Source organism: Tyto alba, unplaced genomic scaffold (assembly GCF_018691265.1).
Source record: "Tyto alba isolate M040663 unplaced genomic scaffold, T.alba_DEE_v4.0 Super-Scaffold_10, whole genome shotgun sequence".
In the NCBI taxonomy this organism is placed as follows: Eukaryota; Metazoa; Chordata; class Aves; order Strigiformes; family Tytonidae; genus Tyto; species Tyto alba.
This window is the reverse complement of record NW_024881262.1, coordinates 167,300-182,923: the sequence shown is the minus strand read 5'-3', so window position 1 is coordinate 182,923 and position 15,624 is coordinate 167,300. Positions and strand designations below refer to the sequence as shown.

The 15,624-nt window shown below is 39.4% G+C and overlaps 1 protein-coding gene across 2 annotated transcripts; it reads left to right on the top strand.

Moving 5' to 3' along the window:
• The first annotated feature begins 8,133 nt into the window (after positions 1 to 8,133).
• On the top strand, positions 8,134 to 13,507 carry TM4SF1 (transmembrane 4 L six family member 1). 2 transcript variants are annotated; one of them, XM_033004578.2, is made up of 5 exons: positions 8,134 to 8,466; positions 10,236 to 10,325; positions 10,419 to 10,567; positions 11,945 to 12,125; positions 13,312 to 13,507. In XM_033004578.2, exons 1-5 carry the CDS (start codon positions 8,290 to 8,292, stop codon positions 13,354 to 13,356), a joined length of 642 nt encoding a protein of 213 aa, XP_032860469.1. In that variant the 5' UTR covers positions 8,134 to 8,289; the 3' UTR covers positions 13,357 to 13,507. The 2 variants fall into 2 exon arrangements, with proteins under 2 accessions (XP_032860469.1, XP_032860470.1); XM_033004579.2 differs by having other exon boundaries at positions 8,137 to 8,466; positions 12,968 to 13,507.
• The last annotated feature ends 2,117 nt before the right edge of the window (positions 13,508 to 15,624 follow it).

Below are 15,624 nucleotides of genomic sequence, written 5' to 3'. Positions count from 1 at the left end.
TGGAAACTCATTTCTGTTGTGATGGTCTTTTTATATTCATTGCACATTAATCACAGGCTGGATTAATCAGCAACCGCCTTACAAATTCTGCATGTGAAGACCTATGTAATGACTTTATAATTGTAATGGTTCCAGAGGACACATTTTAATTTTCCTTTAGCCTTTTCTATGCCCCTGACTAGTGCTCAATTAGCAAGCCCTATGTCTTCAACTTAGGACAGAGTGTAAGTGATCAAACTCTTGGGAGTTGGAGAGTCACACAAAAAATACCCAAGGTGTTCTGCCTGACAGGCAAGTGCTATTGTTGAAATGGCTGCTGTTTCCTCAAAGACAGTCCTGCCTTTTTGGAAGAAAGTGTCACCTGACTCAGCTCAGAAACTAGGAAAGGGCTGTGGGTTTGGGGGGGTTTTTTGTCCTCACCTTTAGAGGAAACTTCCAGTGTTTTTGTTTTGTTTCGTTTGTGCTTGCGAAGAGCAAAGAGCAGGACTGCTTGTCTGCTGTGAAGATCTGTAGAAGACAAGAGTTGGTTTACTTCCTTTTTTAACTTACCATACAGTAGTGCTCTTCCTGGAAGAGTTCTCTTGGAACTAGCACCTGAACCGAATGCAGTCCTGAAGCCATCAGAATTTGATTCAGTGGGTGCAATGCCTTAATTCAGTTCCTATTATTGCAGAGTGCATTGTGCCTGACTCCTGTGCCACCAGTGGCTGCTACTGAGCGCTGTCTCCTTATGCAGAAGGCAGGTGGCGTCTGTCACTTGAAGATGGTATTTCATGAGCTGTTGTAGCAGACTTGAGAGCCAGAGGTCAGTGGTGCCAGTGGCCCCGTGAGTGGACACAACAGAGCCTGTTTGGTCACAGCCTGATCATCACTAGAGGGAGCTGGTGGAAATTTTGGGGCATTCTGTCTTCCAAGCACTTGCAGAAAGTCCTGGGGGCAGGATCTGACCCCCGAGGAGACAGCTGTGCAATGGAATACTATTGTGGAAGAAACATGTGTGTAATTCTGTAGCATTAACTTCCATGCTTAGATGCACTGGTGACATTAATACTTTTCGCTGTAATTATAGTTCAAAGGAATATAAAACTCTTAATTCAGGAATTTAGCCTTTCCCCACCCTCGAAACCAAATTGCAGTTCATTAGGATGGCACCATATATATGAGTTAGAAGGACCTTGTGAAAGGAGCAGCTGCAGTAAGGCACTGTATGTAGTATGGGCACCATATGGCAGACAGGTATTTTGTATGTCTACACAGAATATGGTCTCAGTTGTATTGTTCCAGTATGTTTTCTTAAAAAAAGACTAAGAATTAATTAAAACATAATCAGTGTTAAATGTTATCATCTTCTGCTTTTCTCCATTAAATGTTGCTCAGATTAAAAAGGGTCTTCTGTAGTCTGATTTATCCTTTAACTATAGTTTTTAATTGTGGGGGTTTTTTTATTAGGATTCTGCTATTTAAAATGTGCGCTACATTTGTATACTATTTTTGAGGTCTTGATGTGCCTGGTGGGAGAACCACAACCATGAAATAGTTGGCTACATGACTGACACCTATTTTAAGGACTAGCTGGCAGCAAAAATCCAGTGCACTGAGTGTATACTGTTAAATGAACTTAAGAGTTCCAATTTAAATGATGATAGCAAAGGCTGATGGAAAAGTGGGAGTGTAGTTTAGGAAATCATCTCTCAAGAGTCTTGTGGTCATGTCTGATTTGCTCTTCTGATTATGATGTATTTGATCCAGTTATTACTGATGCTGAAAGATTTGCAAGCAAATACAGAATGCTGCAATATCAGTCATGATAACATGAAAGACACATTAATTTTAAACACTAAATTTCATATTTTACTGCTATAGAATCAATATGTAGGCTGTTCCTAGCCAAGCAGTATTTGCGGGATCATTCAGAAAGAATAATTTTTAAAGTTTTTAATTGGCATGAACTTACTAATGGCAAATTCCAGAGACAAGACTACATGAACATTACATGAAGCATATGCTAATGAAACAAAATGGGCAATTAAATTTGTTGATTTTTTTCTTTTTTTTGAGTCTACAGATCTAAAATATATGGTAATCTTTTTGCTAGATTAGAGGTAAGTAGAAAACTACTCACAGGATCACTATATGAGAAACACAAAGATGCTTAATGACTGACTTTTGCACCACAAGAGCCAAAGACATAATTGTGATATTTTTTGTTCCATGTTCTCTGAAGTGTCAGAATTGGATGTCTTTTACTGAATGTCTAGTTTATGCATATTGCTACAGGGGAGGGGAGTCACAAAAGTGGCACATGTCAAGCCTGAAGATAGTCTGTTCGTCATGCTATGCTATGCAGAGATATGCATGCTAAGATAATCCAAATTTTCTGATTCATACAACCATTATATACACACAGTATAGAAAAGAGTATGCGTTATAGTACAGTGATGGTAATGCTTCATGCTTGTTTAACTTTTGCAAGAATGTCATCGTTTTAGAGATAGATTAGAAATATAGAATGCAGACCTGTCTGTAAATACTACAACCCAAGAGAAACAAACTTATGTTGGGCATTTTGCATGGCCAAGGTTTCACTCACAGGGTCTGGCAGAAATAAAAGAGGAATTTGTGTCTCCTGTCCTACTTTTATCATAATAACATTGTTGCAGGAAGTAATGAATGCAATCATGGTTTTTATATGTCACCAGAAAACAGCTTTTTTGAAGTGGTTTATTTGAGTCTGGAATGATGTTACAGTAGCATTGCAAGTCTAGGGTCAGTAATAGTTGTTCTTAAGTAAGGTTTATGGGCTCTTCTTTAGAGAGGCATTTCTATACACCCATTTAGTGGTAGCTCTGCCCTGATTGTAAGCTTTTGAATCTCCAAGCTGGCTGGTTAAATGTCAAAACTACTTTTGTTGCATCATTGCTGACTCCTCATTAGGTCACCATTATTATTAATAAATTAAATCTTCTCTATATGTGTCTGTGTGTTGTTGCATAGAAGTGTGAGTGCTCTCTTCAAACTGACTTCTGTGGTTCAGATTTTTCTGGTTTGCTTTTTTTTTTTTTTTTTTTACAGTTTTCCGTCTCAAAGTGATGGCAAAGATGGCAAGCAACCATATGCATGTGTGTGTTATAGCATGTAAGGAGTGATTGCTTTATGGTCAGGCATATGTCTTATGGCAAGAGGTGGTTGCTCCACCTCAGAAGTAGCTCATTAATTCATCCAAGGAGCTGTCATGTAATTAATAAAGGTAATCTGGAAACTTTCTTCTGGTTGTGGCCAGGAGACCATAGACACCAAGAACTTGAGGGGAGCAGTTTCCTGGGTAGAGGTTGCTGATTGACATGCACTGGTGAGATGACATGCCTGAGGGCAGTTGTAGCTACAGCATAGTGGTTTTGTGGAGAATGGCTGGAAAACATGAGCAGTGCATCACTTGGACATTGAGAAATGGTTGGTAGCATGGATGGGTGTTTCTCCGTTTGATTGAAGGGGAGTCATAGGTGTTCCTAAGGTCACTGGGAGCTCTGTCTAAACAGCTAGACAAAAGGCTTCCCTTAATTTAGCTGGCGGGTGACTGCATATTCATCATACATTCTCAGCAGTTGCCTGAGCTAGTATTTACCTCTGTGAGCAGTAACCTACTAAACAGTAAGAGAAGAACAAATGAGAATAGCTTATAAGGGAATACAAGTGTGAATTCATAACCTGTGTCGATACACTTGCGTTGTGCTGCCCAGTCTTTCCAAATGCATCTGTGCAGCCCATGCAATTATTTCATAGGCTGTGTCTCATCTACAGGTGTCACGCAGGTACCACACCCTGACAGTGCTTTCACAAGAGGTACTTCCCTCCCATTAACCTTTTGCAATGGGTGGGACCAGAAGTTTTGCAAGAGAAGTTATAATGAGAAACTCTCTGGTAGAAGTTGTAGTGTAGAATGTCCTAATGGCAATGATATTGTTAAAGCCCCCTTGATTCACATCTGACCGGTTTTTTAAATGTAAAAAAAATTAAGTTGCTTCAAGGTTTTTTGATTTTTTTTTTTTCTTTAGATTGTTTTCAAGGGAATTGGAAGACATTGGTCATGTCTCTTTCAGCTGTGTCTCTTGATTACTACTGTGTCTTTTACCAAACCATGTCTAAGGGTGGCTATAGGACAGTATAAAGCAGTAGGACTGACCATTTGGAGCATTAGAAGAAAATATTGGCAAGAACCGCATTATGTTTTTCAGTGGAGGAACATCTTTCAGTCTTTTCTGGCATCTTTAATTTAAATCGGGAGATTGTTTAGATTTGCTTAGAAAACACTGGTAGCAGAAACATTTATTGCAAATGTTTTCTCCTTTGTCTGGTTATAAGAAATGAGAACCTCCTTAGGTGCTAAAATAGCAAAAAAATAAATTAAAAGAAAAAGCAACATTTAGTTTAGGGAGGATTAGCAAAATTAACACTGGAGTCTTAGGATAGCTGAGCTATAAAAATCTCACTTCCATGAAGGGAATAGCAGCCAGACTGCCCTGACCATCTGCCAGAGAGCTAAGGAAAGAGGGCTTTCGGGCACCCTTACAGCACAAGAGCCTTACAGCATACATGTACAACAAATTCAAATATGGTAGCATGCCCAGTGTCCAGTCAGGGGAACGGAGCCTCGTCTGTGTGACCTTGTTCTTGACAGCATGCTTACTCCAATGTGATGGGTCTGGGTCTGTCTGACCACTTCTGTATTTATCTTGCAGATATCCTTACCCCTGGCCCCACATTGATTTCCTCTTCAGTAGACTGATATGGATGTTTCCAGGATTACGGTAGGCATTAAAATATGTTAGTGGCGTTCATAGATCTCCTTTTTTGTATGCCACTTTTCTTTGTTGTTGCAACTCAGTTTCTTCTGTTGATGATGATGAATTACTTTGGGAATCTAGCTTAGGGCGGAGGTGCTAGATGTGGTTGTAGTTGAAGTAATTTGCTTTTGTAGGAGAAATGTGATACTTCATGGGTTTCTTGATAAAATGCTGTGGTCTGGGGGGCTTTGGGTTTGTTGTTGTTTTTTTTTTTTTCCCCACTCTGCAAGTATTTAGTAACTTTGCAAGTTGTGGGAACTTTGACAGTTTTTTGATAAACTGCTCCTCTTTACAATAGGTGAACTTGGGACTTGTCCGAAAGTATATCAAGGGTTTCTAATACATCATTGAGCTGGAAAAAGTGATTCTGCTACTCCTGTCATGCTGGTTGAGGAGCAGGTACAGAATGCTAGTTAATGCTCAGCTTTTCAGAGCTTGAATGTAGAGACCTCTTCTGCTATTTATTAGATATCTCACTTTTTGGCATCAGGAAACACTAGTGTCTTTCTAACATCTTTATTTTGTGAAAGAAGGCGGCTTCTGTTGTCCTGCTGCAATAAAAGAACCAAAGCAACAATGACTATTGAGGTGGTGGGTTTTGTTGTATAGGGAGGCTCCTGGATCTTTGGACCCCATGTAAAATTAGGCTTGGTATTAGATACCTCGGTAATTGGACAAGGCACCTAATTTTAGCCACTTCTCTGGCATGAATGGTCAGTGTCCTGACCCGTGTAGCACTACTGACAAACTTTATCCTGCAGAACTGATGATTTGGGGATACAACCCAGTTGCTGTAATTGTTTATAAACTGTCCCCCTTCTGTCAGGAGAGGATATGGAAGTCTTTCACAGTGGGTCCTACCTGCTGGACTTCAGAGTGTGCTAACAAAATTGCTTCACTGCACCTTTGATTGTCTTGTCCTTCCTGTACCTCACTGCAGTAGGGGCTTCTCAGCCAGAGCTGAGGACTAGACCTACAGTCTAAAGTTATGCTTTAGCCTAGAATTACACTTCTATTGTCTCTAATAACACCGGGTGATTGATTGCCTTTCAATATGAGTCCTTTGTCCAGGACAGGCATCAGAGCTACAGGAATAGACCTGTGAGAGAGAAATAATAGAGTTTCCCGTGGGCCATAGGGAAGCACCTGGGAAAGAGTAAGCAATTATCTTACCTCTTTAAGTGCACACACTGTGGTTCTTGTATAAAAGACTCAAAACCTGATTCTGGTTTTGTTTATACTAGTGTGAACTCTGCCATCTCATGGTGCTGAAGCATGTCACAAGCTGCAGTTTGGGCCTTGATGCTCCTCAGGTTGATGAGAAGCTCATGCTTGGCTACTGCTTACATGTGGGCCAGGTTCATCGCTAAAAACTCTACGTGCCCATGACACGTCCCAAAAATCCACCACTGCTCACTTTGGCAAGCAGTAAAATTAGGATTTATGAAGCAAACAGGCAGGAGAACTATACAATCTCAAGAATTTTGTAACATATTTGATTATATAGGAGAGTGATCTGAACTGCTATTGTATTGGGGGGGCAGGGGGGTAGTCACTGCAGACTGAAATGCCCATGCAATATCCTGCATGCTTGATACGGTACAGAATTGATTTTAAAAATAGGAAGTTCTTGATTATGTGAAATTTTATTTCAGATAAAGTGTTTAGAAAACAATTATGCAGGTTTACAAATAGAACAGATTTTAAATCTACTTCTCAGTGGCCATATGTATGGTGTGGTTGGGGTGGGGGGAGAGGGTGTTGGGTAGTGTTTTTTGTGGGGAGTGGTTTGGATTTTTTTTAGCATAACACAATAAAGGGAGGTTTCAGTTGAGCAGCCATCTCTTTCTGCAGAGGAAACTTGCAGGATGATGTTTATGCTTGATTTAGTCATCAGAGGTGAAGTGCACAATAATGGTAAGCATGTGTTTCTACAATTGGAGGATATTTCTCATAATGAAGGAAGTCTCCAAGGTCAACAGTTACAATACCCGGAGAAGTTATATCACAAAACCACATCTGCACAAGACGGCTCTCTTCCCCCCCCACCTTTTCTTTTTGCATCCGCTCTCTCAGCTTAAGTGCTGCTCACATCACTTGCAAGAATGGATTTGATTTGGACTTTTGTTTACAGTGTTATTTAGCTGTTTAAAACAAAACAAAAACAAACAAACAAAAAAACCCAAACAAAAAACCCCAAACAAAATCCCAGCCCCCACCACCAAAAAAAAACCCTGAATTAGTATTTTTCCCCCTAAATAAATGAAAAAGTCTCACTATAGTCTTCTCACATCCTGTATATTCCCAAACTCAGTTTGTCTAGCTACTGGTTTTGCAATGAGAATTACACTGTATTATGATGATGGCAGCAGCATCACCTCCTGAATCTAGCCTGAGCTTGTGCATTTCTTAGTTATCTTCTATCATGTGATAGCAGTGGCCACGGCAGCTTACACCTCTGTGTTGAGCTGTATGTATGTGAAGAAGAAAGCTTTTGACTATTTTAGCAAAATTTGCATGAGGGAAAAGAGAGAAGGCTAGATCTTAATTTTTCCAGGTCACTTTGTATCTCATTTACTATACTAATTAATGTTACTGGTATATGTAACACAGTTTGGAAACCCCTGATACGATACATTTGTCTTTGTTTGGGGTTTTTCTTTTTTGTGTTTCTAAATTGTTGAAATTTCAGTGCAAATATTGTATTTTATAATCCTCTTTTGAAGCAGTGGGGTTTTTTAGCAGTGTTTGCTCAGTTTAGCTTTAATGAATGCCAGTTAATCTAAAGTCAGCTTGTCTTACAATGGCAAGAGCAAGGACACTCCTTGAAAGCTTACCTGTCCATTTTATTTGTTTTCCAACCTCCTGATGAGGTTTGCTCTTATTCCATCAACAGGATAGCAAAGCAAGAGGTTGCTCTACATACTCCTCATTGCTGTAGACCTTATTTTATTCATACACAAAACTCTGACTCAATACTGTTGAAGTCAGATGAGTCTTTCCCTGGCTTCAGGTTGTTCTGAATCATTCTATAAACCGAAAAGTCAAAGCTGCTTCTAACAAAGAAAACAAAACATTTTTCCTTCAGTTCCTAATAGACCTTGTGTTGTGGTTTAAGCCTGTTGTTCATGTCTAATCATGTTCACTGGTGATCATTCCAAGCACCATACATTAGAGTGAAATTAGCTAGTATTCAGTATTTCCTTGATTGCACTATGTTTGTCCACAATTACTGTATTTAAAAAGGGTGGTGGCGTTCTGCCATCCCTGTTCCCTCATTCTGCAATTGGGAATGGTAGTTATGAAGAGGTGTAAACATCATCCAGGTAACTAGGTAACCCTGGGTATTTAAGGAGGTGAGAATAAAGGCTGATCTTCTTTTAGGTGTGGACAGGTATGAGATAGGTTGGATTGGACTAGTGAAAGGAGGATTTGTAAAGCTGAGGACATGTGTTTTGGAAGGTGTGCTAGATGTATTGGTTATAAATTGCTCATCCTTGCCTTGCTCAGCATTGTGGCCAACATTTTACTTTATTTTCCCAATGGTGAAACAAGATTTGCTTCAGAGCATCATCTCGGCAAATACGTGGAATGCCTTCATGGCATTCTAGGTGGAGGCTTTTTGGTAAGTAATGAGCTAGTCGTTTCTTTCATGTTTATTTTGGAGCTACTTGGTACTACTGTTTTACCAGTTACGTTATTAATCAAATATCTCATCAGCAAGGATCTCTGGACTTATATCAAAAGAAATTAGCTATATTACCCCGTAAGTATTATTAGTTACTATTGGTTATCTTATCTGCAACATTATGTCACGTTAAAGGTGAGAAAAATCATAGGGTCTAGGTTGCAGAATCCAGAGGCACAAATGGAGCCAAACCTCTCAGCAGGTCATGGTTTGCATAAAGGGTTAAATCTTACATTTTTGCTGTATTATTGAACTAGTCTCCTTTTAAATGTCCATAGATAACTAGCATTTAGTTACAATTCCTTGATTTCTATTATCTGAGATGTTGACAGTTACTTCTCTGCCTTAGCTCTTTATTCAGAGGAATTGAGTAGCAGTTACTGAAGCTTTACATTCGAGTAACAGCAAAGGATGAAGAACTGAGTATGTTGATTATAGGGCACTGTTAATCTGAAGCTCTTGTTTTCTACCTTTTCAATTTTGTGGGCCATACTGTAGCATATTTAAGTACTTTGACTCCAAGCTTCCTTTTTCATTTGCCTTTAAAAGTTGTCTTAGAAATAAACTACAGATCTCAAGGTGTCTGCAAATCACAGGTTGAAAATGATTGCATGATAATGTCCCCCATCTTGTGAGAGGTGCTTACAGCTGTGTTACAGCCCCATTGGAGCCTAGACTGGTATTTGCAAGGACTGGGCTTTACACACATAACAATACAAGTGAAGCCAATGGAACTGCTCCTGGAACACACTTGTACAACCTCTTCTGGACCCTGCAGCATTGAGGCTCAGCAATAGGTTTGAGTAAGGACTGACAAGAATATCACTGTTCAACTGGATAGTTAGTGTCTTGTTAAGTAAATCTGCGCAGTTTGCAGTTAACACTTTGCTCTTTATGGTTTTCCAAGGTACTCCTGGGTGTAGAGTCTTTATAAGTGCAAACTATTATTAAGTCCTGTTAGTGCTGGGGGGAGGATAGTCTGTTTAATGAACTCTGTTCCTTCTTGATTTTATGTTAAAAGCTCTGGAGTATGTATGATTTATATTTCTTACTGATAGCTTCTGCTTTGTTACTTTGCATTTCTGTCACTGAAAACTGGTTGTGAATACCTAGAAAAAGTTATGTGTCTGTGATGAGATGTTTGCCTGTATTGGGGAAAATATTCCTAGACTTTCTACTATAGTCAGACTGGTTTGTCACACAGGCAGTGACAACTACTCTTCAGTAAATATATGTTCGTAGTAGTTGGTTTGTTTGTTTTTTTTTTTTTAAAAACAAATAATTACAAGAGACTTATCTTGTAGTCCTCATTTGACAGAAAGTGAATGCTTTTTTTTTTTTTTTTTTGCAAAGCATTTTATTTGTAGGATGCAGCCTTTAATGTGAGCAAAACCTTTTAATGTTGAAGTACTTTAAATTGCAGCAATACCACAGCAGGCTCTTTATTGACAAGCTCTTTATGCACTTAAGAGCTGTGTGCACACGAAATGGAAGTAGAAACACACCTATCCTGGAGATGGTGCTACTGATATCACTAGTGAGATGCCTACTGTGTTAAATAGGAGTAAAACTGAATAATCTATGCAGGCTGCCCCCCAGCCCCCTGCCAAGAAGCAATATAAATTAGTGCAATGTGAGGACTGTGTTTTATCTGCCCTGTCTGTGTAGCAAAATAGAATGGTGTGGTTGGTTTGCTCTCTACCTAGGTACTTATTCCAGCTGCAGTATTCATTGGGCTTCACAATGATGACTGCTGTGGGTGTTATGCACATGAGGACTGTGGTAAAAGCTGTGCGGTAAGTGAGTCTTTATCCTCCAGTCCCAGATAATCCCAAAGACAAGGTGAGGGCCATGCTGAAAGTTTACGTCTATGTTTGTTTGCTCTGCAGTTGCTCTCCTCAGTTCTGGCAGCCTTTATAGGGATCCTTGGTTCTGGATACTGTATAATCATTTCATCACTGGGCTTGTCTCATGGACCGTATTGTTTTACTCGTCTAGGAAGAAACTGGATGTATCCTTTCACTGAATCCTCTGGAGGGTAAGTTGTCTGTTCATGAGGGTGTTGTATCTTTCCCCCATGTACACATGGGCTTTATTCCAGCACCTTCCAGCAATATCCAATAACCATATGCCAAGATCCATTCAAAATTTTATGCTTCTCACTCAGAGAACTAAACAGATGGCATCAGTTACCCACACTGCTTCAGTTTAAAATACCATAAAAAAACCCAACATAAATCCTCTGTCCTACAAGAAGGTGTCTGAACATATATAGAGAGAGGGGTAATAATATCTGTATACCATATACTGTTCATGTCCATGAACATCTCTAAGATAAAGTTTTAGGACTTTGAGGGATTTACAAATTATGTATAGCAGTTATTATGAAATTTGTTTTATTTGTGTAAGAATCTGTCTTGTGAGGCTTGCTTCTGAAGTTGCTTTGCACCAAAGTGGCATAATACTTTCATTAGTGACAATAGTATAGAACTTTTGTAAATTAAAATAGAAAATGTTTATAAGAATCTTTGTATACTGCAGGGTGGGGAGGACCAGAAGGTCTTAATTATCCCTGATTAGGATTCTCCATCAAACCAAGCCTATGTAGCTGAGTTGTATGCTATTCCCCATTAATCCCCACAAATCTTGTAGGCTGGAAGAGGATTTGGTTTGAATCATGACATGCTTTTACAGTGTCTGTATGGTTGGTACCTCAAGGCTGTTTCTAGTAACAAAGGCTGGTGACAGACTAGAGACAGTTTGAGTTACTAAGAAGCCACATAAAGCTCCTTTGCAGCAGAGAGTTTGAATTATACATTTCAGTTGCGTCCCTCTCAAGAGGGGGCATTCCTCCTCCCTGATGCCCTGCAACTACGACTGCCCATAGAACTGAGTTAAGTCCCTGCTGAAGGCTCATCAGTGCTGATGGTCCGAAGATGTAGGTGAGGAGTAACAGCTGGAATACTGCAGTACCCCTCTGAATTTGTTTTGTGTTTGGCTCTGCCAGAGTAGGCATGTGAGGGCTCAGAGACAGCAGCACAAGAGATGAAGTGACCCATATGCTTCAGATCAGTAGTTGCTATCTTTAGAATAAAGGCTCAGTCCTGAAAAGCTCTGCGGTATTGAGAAATAACTTTGCTCTTTCAGCTTTTTTGAGCTTGTGTCTCACTGTAATCAGTAATAGAAGATTCTGCCTTTATAGCTTAGATATTTTTTTAAAGGAAATTTAAGACTTAAAAATGTGTGGATGATGGTTCAATGCATTCTTAAACAGAGTAAACTGCAAGGAATTTTCTATTCCCACTTTGAGTGATTATCCCCAATGCAGTTACAGACTAGATGTAATTTGGTTCTAGTGTGTGGTAAGTATCCCACTCCATCACAATGTTAATATGCTTTTAATTGCTATGTACAGGTACTTGTTTGAGTATAACAAGTGGTCTGAATGTCAAGAACCTCAAAATATCGTGCAGTGGAACGTCACCCTCTTTTCCATCCTCCTTGTTGTGGGAGGAATAGAGTTCATTCTGTGCTTCATACAGATAATCAATGGCATTCTTGGAGGAGTCTGTGGGTTGTGCTGCAGTCACGAGGAGGTAAGCCATTCATAGTTATAACCATGCTTCTCAGATGAATACAAAACACTATTGTTACTGATGTTACTGTGGAGTCTTAGCAGCTATTTTTTAAGATATTCTTTAGTGACAATTCAGTGTATTACTTTTTTTTTATAGCCCTGTTTGTTAAACATTTTCATGTTGCATTTGAACACGTGCTTTCAGCTGATTCCTCAGCTGTTAGTTAGTGAAGTTAGTCTGCATAGGAGCTGGAAGGTTTTTTTTTCCCCTTATGGCACACATGGTCATTAGCATCATATAGGCGATATAACTGAAATACAAATCTCATGATGGTGGTGGTCTTTGCCAATGGCCTAAACCATTGTAGCAAAGTGTGATGCAGTTTTGTGGTAGGCCACTTGTTCTGAATATATTGCTTTCTGCAGCATCCTGGCATTGCTTAGTAAAAGAGGAGGAAATAAACTGCACATAGCTAACAAAACCTACAGACAGATCTGAAGAATTTTTAAATGAGGAAGGGGAATGTCTTCCAAATTTCTTTAGAGTCTTGTTAAACAGTTTGAGCATGTTGTTAAAATCAGTACTGTAGCAGTAGTGTTGGAATTGCAGTGGCTTAAGCTATGAACCAGATATGATTTATATCACACACACATTATGGCTAAGAATGTTTCACATTTTTAATTGACATAGTTGAATCTTGTGGCTCTTTCAAAATGGCTTTAAAGCGTATAGTATGGCTTTAAAAGAGCCATGCTATGGCTGTCCAAATGTGGTCAGGTTAATTTTAGCTCTTATAGTTGGATATGATATTAACATTTTTCCCATTAATATGTGTTTGTTTCTTTTTGTTCCCCCCACAGACATATGTTTGCTAGAAACCTGACAATGCATTGACATCGGTGCATGTGTGTGGTCTGTTTGGGTTTTTTATATTCCATGCATATTAAAATGCACATTGTTTGTTGTCAAACTGTGCTGTTGCCATCAATTTAACTGACTTGGGGCCAGCCTTTGTTGTTGGAGTCGTATGCATGTTTTCCACTAACCAGCCTGTATCTAAAGGCAAAATGCATTCTGAATTTCTTTGGCTCATTTCATCTTAGTATGGGAACTACCTGAACACGTCACTAAAGATGCTTTTTTTTTTTTTTTTTTTTTCTACTGACACAACAATTCTGTACTTCATGCTGCTTTCCCAATAAAGTTGCACTTTCATTCTGATGTTGGAATGAACAGAAACCCAATCTAGTCTGGCTTGGATATAAATGAATACTCAGCTGGAGCAAAAACAAAGGAGCAGTAAAATGCGGATGATCGAGGGCAGATACATGCACTTCACCTTTTCAGGATTTTTCTGAACTTCTCCTGTATTTCACAAATAAAGATTTGTATTAAAAATACCCAGCAGGTGTCAGTGATTCTTTCCCTGCCCATGCTGAAACACTGTTTTCCTGGTCTTAGAGTGGTGGCATGAGAGCAATCAGGTTATAACCTACTTTTCCTCTCTAGCAGGTTCTGTCAGAGTGGGAACTGCTTCACTGTTTGGCTTAGATCATTTAGCTGAGCCAGGCAATTGTGCATCAACAAGAGTATGGTAGTTCAGTGACAGCTCCGTGGCGGATCCAGCTGCATACACAGAGCCTTAGTCCTGGGTCTGGGCTAGCAGTTCAGTGCTGATGGCCATTCCAAGGACTGAAGGGAGGTTGCTGTGCAGTTGAGCGACAGCTCTGTGTCCCTTCTGCTGCCCTCCCAAGAGGGGCTTCTCTCCTGCCTGCTTAGTCAGAGTCTTGAGGCAAAACACAATGTGGGTCTGGGTCCTGTTTTTTACCTCAGCAGACCCCCAGGCATAGCAGTGTTCAGAAAATACAGTGCAAATTCAGGTCAGCAGTGATAGATTAATCTGAAATAATTGACCTCACCAGTAAGCAGCCTGGAGGCAATATTCTAAGATCCTGTGCAAGAACCTCTGAAGTGTATCTTGTAGCATATTGTAGTGCACGTTTTATTACAAGGTAAAGTAAATCTGAATGATATGCTGTCAACAGTATTGCTGGCAAGGTCAGTAGGCTGCTGGCAATGGCATTTTTCAAGTGAAAAACAAAGTGTGATTTATTTCAAAGAAATTAGGCTGATTACCGTTATTGCTTAATTTTGGAATCTAGCAGTTAATGTAATCTTTGAAAACAGGTAAGTTAGGTTCTGTTTATGGGAGAAAAAGAATTTCCCATGGCTGTCAGTGTGTACTTAGTATTATTGTAACTAGGTGGGTGAGCTTTTAAGGGTAGCCAGAAACTTAAGGTCTGTCTCAGGCTGTCCTCACAGCCAAGTCTGTCCAGCACAAATACATATCTGAAAAAAATAAACTGTGAAAACAAAATTACATGTGCACACTAACAGCATCAAAAGAACTCACAGATGGGAAGAGTTTGTGTTTAGAATCTCGGGACAATATCATTTATTAATACATAAATACACAGAAGTAGTTGAGGGCAGTCTTTAATACTGTTTCTGTTTGTTGAGTTTATCCCTGTCTTGCCCTGCTGTGGGAGGAAAGAGAATATGCATGTGCACATGTATATAAACACACAAAATTCCTTGCAGCTGTGCAGTACAGTGTCTCTGTATATGAATCAGCACTGTTCGAAAAAGAATCTTTAAGAGTGGAGTGAGAGGAGAAGGAAAAGAGGGTCTCCATAGAATAGGGTAAAATTCCCACACAACTCTACAGATTTTTGCCTTTGTGCTTGCATAGTTGTTCCTTGTACACACAACTAATTAAAGAACTGAAACTTTTTTTTTAAATTCCAATGGACAGAATGATTAGGCTAGAGTTTAGGATTAAAACTTTAGCTCGGAACCACGTAGCACCTAATACACAGCATTACTCACCATTTATGTTGTAATTTAAAAAAAAAGACAGTTGAATTCCTTTGCCTGATGCATAAGACAGTGTTTTGGGAGTTTTATCGGTTGCATGGTGGGGAAGCAGTTGGTTTGGGTTATATTAATTTCAGTTAGCAGAGGAGTCACTTGTCCAGAGTAAACATGGCTTTTCGGTAACAGGCTCGGCATCAACTCATGAATATTGACAGCAACGGGAAAGCAGTTCTTGCAACACTTGCTAAGATATTTGAGAAACTGTTTGCTGGGTTTGCTTAATACTTAGTATAAAATGGTTGCTTCCTGTTCTAGCAGTGCAGTGTGCCAGCAAAAAACACACCTTGATTGGGTATTTGGAGAGCTCAGTTTAAATACAAAGTCAGTCGTGATGTGGGACACTGTACTGCAGAATGAATGATGTTCCAAGTGTCATTTTTCCAAGTAAGTTTCTTCTAATTGGAACAGATTACTATGGGAAGTAGCAGCAAATTTGATGATAAAATAAACCGCCTTCGCTTTTAGAAAACAGGATTTCAGCCTATGACATGATTTCTGAGTTTTGTAATTAAAAAACAAACAAACAAACAAAATCAGTCCTGGGGATGTGATGTGCCTACTTTTAATTCAGCTGTTTTCT

Bases quoted from the DNA above. Each gene is read 5' to 3' on its own strand.
- TM4SF1 (XM_033004578.2), top strand. From the start codon at position 8,290: ATGTGTTTTGGAAGGTGTGCTAGATGTATTGGTTATAAATTGCTCATC. The intron at 10,326-10,418 runs GTAAGTGAGTCT...TTTGCTCTGCAG, and splicing joins ACTGTGGTAAAAGCTGTGCG to TTGCTCTCCTCAGTTCTGGC. The intron at 10,568-11,944 runs GTAAGTTGTCTG...TGCTATGTACAG, and splicing joins TTCACTGAATCCTCTGGAGG to GTACTTGTTTGAGTATAACA.